Below are 2500 nucleotides of genomic sequence, written 5' to 3'. Positions count from 1 at the left end.
TTCACAACACTGCTAACTCAATACGTTATGGAATGTAGTTCTTTAGAGTGTCAAAATAAAACCACTGTTTACCCCTCTTCATGTTTGTTACACTCTCTCAGCCCCCCTCCGCCCCCCTGCTATCACAGTGTCTTAAACTTCATGTGTGTTTGCTGTACAGAAACAATCCTCATGAATCCCTGGTGGTGTGCTGCGTGTTGCATCCCTGGTGGTGTGCTGCGTGTTGCATCCCTGGTGGTGTTCTGCGTGTTGCATCCCTGGTGGTGTGCTGCGTGTTGCATCCCTGGTGGTGTGCTGCGTGTTGCATCCCTGGTGGTGTGCTGCGTGTTGCATCCCTGGTGGTGTGCTGCGTGTTGCACCCCTGGTGGTGTTCTGCGTGTTGCATCCCTGGTGGCGTGCTGCGTGTTGCATCCCTGGTGGTGTGCTGCGTGTTGCATCCCTGGTGGTGTGCTGCGTGTTGCATCCCTGGTGGTGTGCTGCGTGTTGCATCCCTGGTGGTGTGCTGCGTGTTGCATCCCTGGTGGCGTGCTGCGTGTTGCATCCCTGGTGGTTTGCTGCGTGTTGCCAGCTTGCCGCAGCCTCCCTCACTAACAGGTGCTGCCTGCACTGCCTCCCTCCCCGCGCTGATCTCGCTCGTAACTGGCAACACGGCACGGCGCTCCACCGCGGATTATCACCCAATTAACACGTCCCCACGGCAACGTGCCCCTCCTCCTCTCCTGCAGACGCCCCCCCCGGCACCACACACACACACCTTGCTGGCACGGCTCCTGATAGGATCCTGTTAAGAGTGTGTGTGGGGGTCTAAGTAGAGAAGACTGACGTTAATGTTGTGTTTACATTCTCATTCTGTATGATATCTGACAGGCTGGGCCGCCACATCGAGCCCTTTGTTTATTTATAGTCCATTTGAAAATCTTACTCTGCAGTTTACATTGGAGCAAGCTTTGAGTGTGTGTGTGTGTACTGTACGTATACTGTACGTGTGCACGCCTTTTGTTTTTGTGCGCACGTTTGCACTTGAGAGAGTGCGAGCGTTCTTGTGTGTGTGTGTGTGTGTGGAGGGAAAGTTTCCTACTCTCCCAGGTGTGTGTGTGTGGAGGTGTGTGTGTCTTGCCCACCCGTGTACAGTAGTGTTTGAGACTGTGCCAGCAGAGTGTCTGTGCTGTCATCACCACCGTCACTCATCGTGTTAACCAGCCCAGCCTGCAGGGAGACAACCCGGCCCATTACACACACTCAGTCACTCACACACACCAGAGAGGAGAGAGGAGGGAGGGAGAGAGGGGGGAGGGAGAGAGGGGGGGAGGGAGAGAGGGAGAGAGGAGGGAGGGAGAGAGGGGGGTGAAAGAAGACAAAAGGCAAAAGCGAGGAAGGAAGAGAAGGGAGAGAGAGAGAGAGAGAGAGAGAGAGGGGGAGAGGGAGAGGGAGAGAGTGAGGGGGAGAGAGGGAGAGAGTGAGGGGGAGTGAGGGAGAGAGAGAGAGAGGGGGAGAGACTAGTTCTTCTGTAAACCTCTGTTTATTGTCCGCTGTAATCACATGTCATTGGGACAGATTTCACCTGGTAGAGAGTGTGTGTGTGTGTGTGTGTGTGGACAACTCATTTGGAACTGCATAATCTCTGTAATGAAATGTGGAAGGCTATCGTCGGGTTTTAATACAACTGGTCTCTGATCTCTCTCTGGTCTCTCTTTATAAAACAGAGCCTTTGATAACCCTGTCCCTGCAGGTGTACATATCTGTATACCTGTCTGCTACCGTACCTTTATCCATGTATGACACAGGTTTATGTACAGGATAATAGTATGTACATACTGCAATCTTATTTCATTTTGTGTTAGTGTAAAAGTGTCATTTCATTTTGTGCAGCAAAAAATAGTTTTAAGAACCCTCTTCTTTAATATTGGTACAGTCCATGCCTGTGATCCCTGCTAACGGTCCGATCCATTTCCTCTGTCTGCAGGGTCCGACATCTCCCAGGACCCCAGTGTAGTGGCCACCTCCTCCTGGAACACCTCGAACGAAGGTGAGCGGAAAGGATTGTGCGACACACACACACACACGCTTAGAGAAACACACCAAGCTGCAGTAGACTACGCTAACTACACAGAGGCCCACATCTGTCTCTTATCTGATGGGCCGATGCTGATTGGTTGCCATGTTGTGTCTGGGGGCAGCGGGAGGCTTTGATTCGTCGAGCAGACAACATTCACAGTGTTTGGACACAGCTGGGCCTATCAGCATGCGTCAGTGGCAGGAAGTCATAATTGTAAAAGACGGTTATGTAGGATGACATCAGCGGAGACGGTAGTTTACTGTGCCATACGTACACTCACACAGTGTGTGTGTGTGTGTCTGCGAGTGCGTGTGTGTGTCTCTTTCAAAATCACGTAGTCGGTAATAGAGGTCAGGGCGATGAAGAGGGACAATTTTGAGCAATCTGCGATATTAAAGAAGTTTGTGGGCAGCTTGAGTTTCAGAGGGAGTCTGCTACCTGTCA

The 2500-nt window shown here is 51.7% G+C and overlaps 1 protein-coding gene across 1 annotated transcript in view; it reads left to right on the top strand.

The window, feature by feature from the left end:
* ror1 (receptor tyrosine kinase-like orphan receptor 1) overlaps window positions 1-2500 on the top strand; it is a 43700-nt gene that overhangs the window by 35948 nt on the left and 5252 nt on the right. Inside the window, exon 2 of the mRNA XM_062452212.1 lies at window positions 1964-2026. Within this exon, the coding sequence (XP_062308196.1) occupies window positions 1964-2026 (63 nt within the window). The remainder of the gene's footprint in view (window positions 1-1963; window positions 2027-2500) is intronic.

This window comes from Osmerus eperlanus, chromosome 26 (genome assembly GCF_963692335.1).
Source record: "Osmerus eperlanus chromosome 26, fOsmEpe2.1, whole genome shotgun sequence".
Taxonomy (NCBI): Eukaryota; Metazoa; Chordata; class Actinopteri; order Osmeriformes; family Osmeridae; genus Osmerus; species Osmerus eperlanus.
Note: the sequence above shows the minus strand (reverse complement) of the source record. Positions and strands in the feature narration are given on the sequence as shown.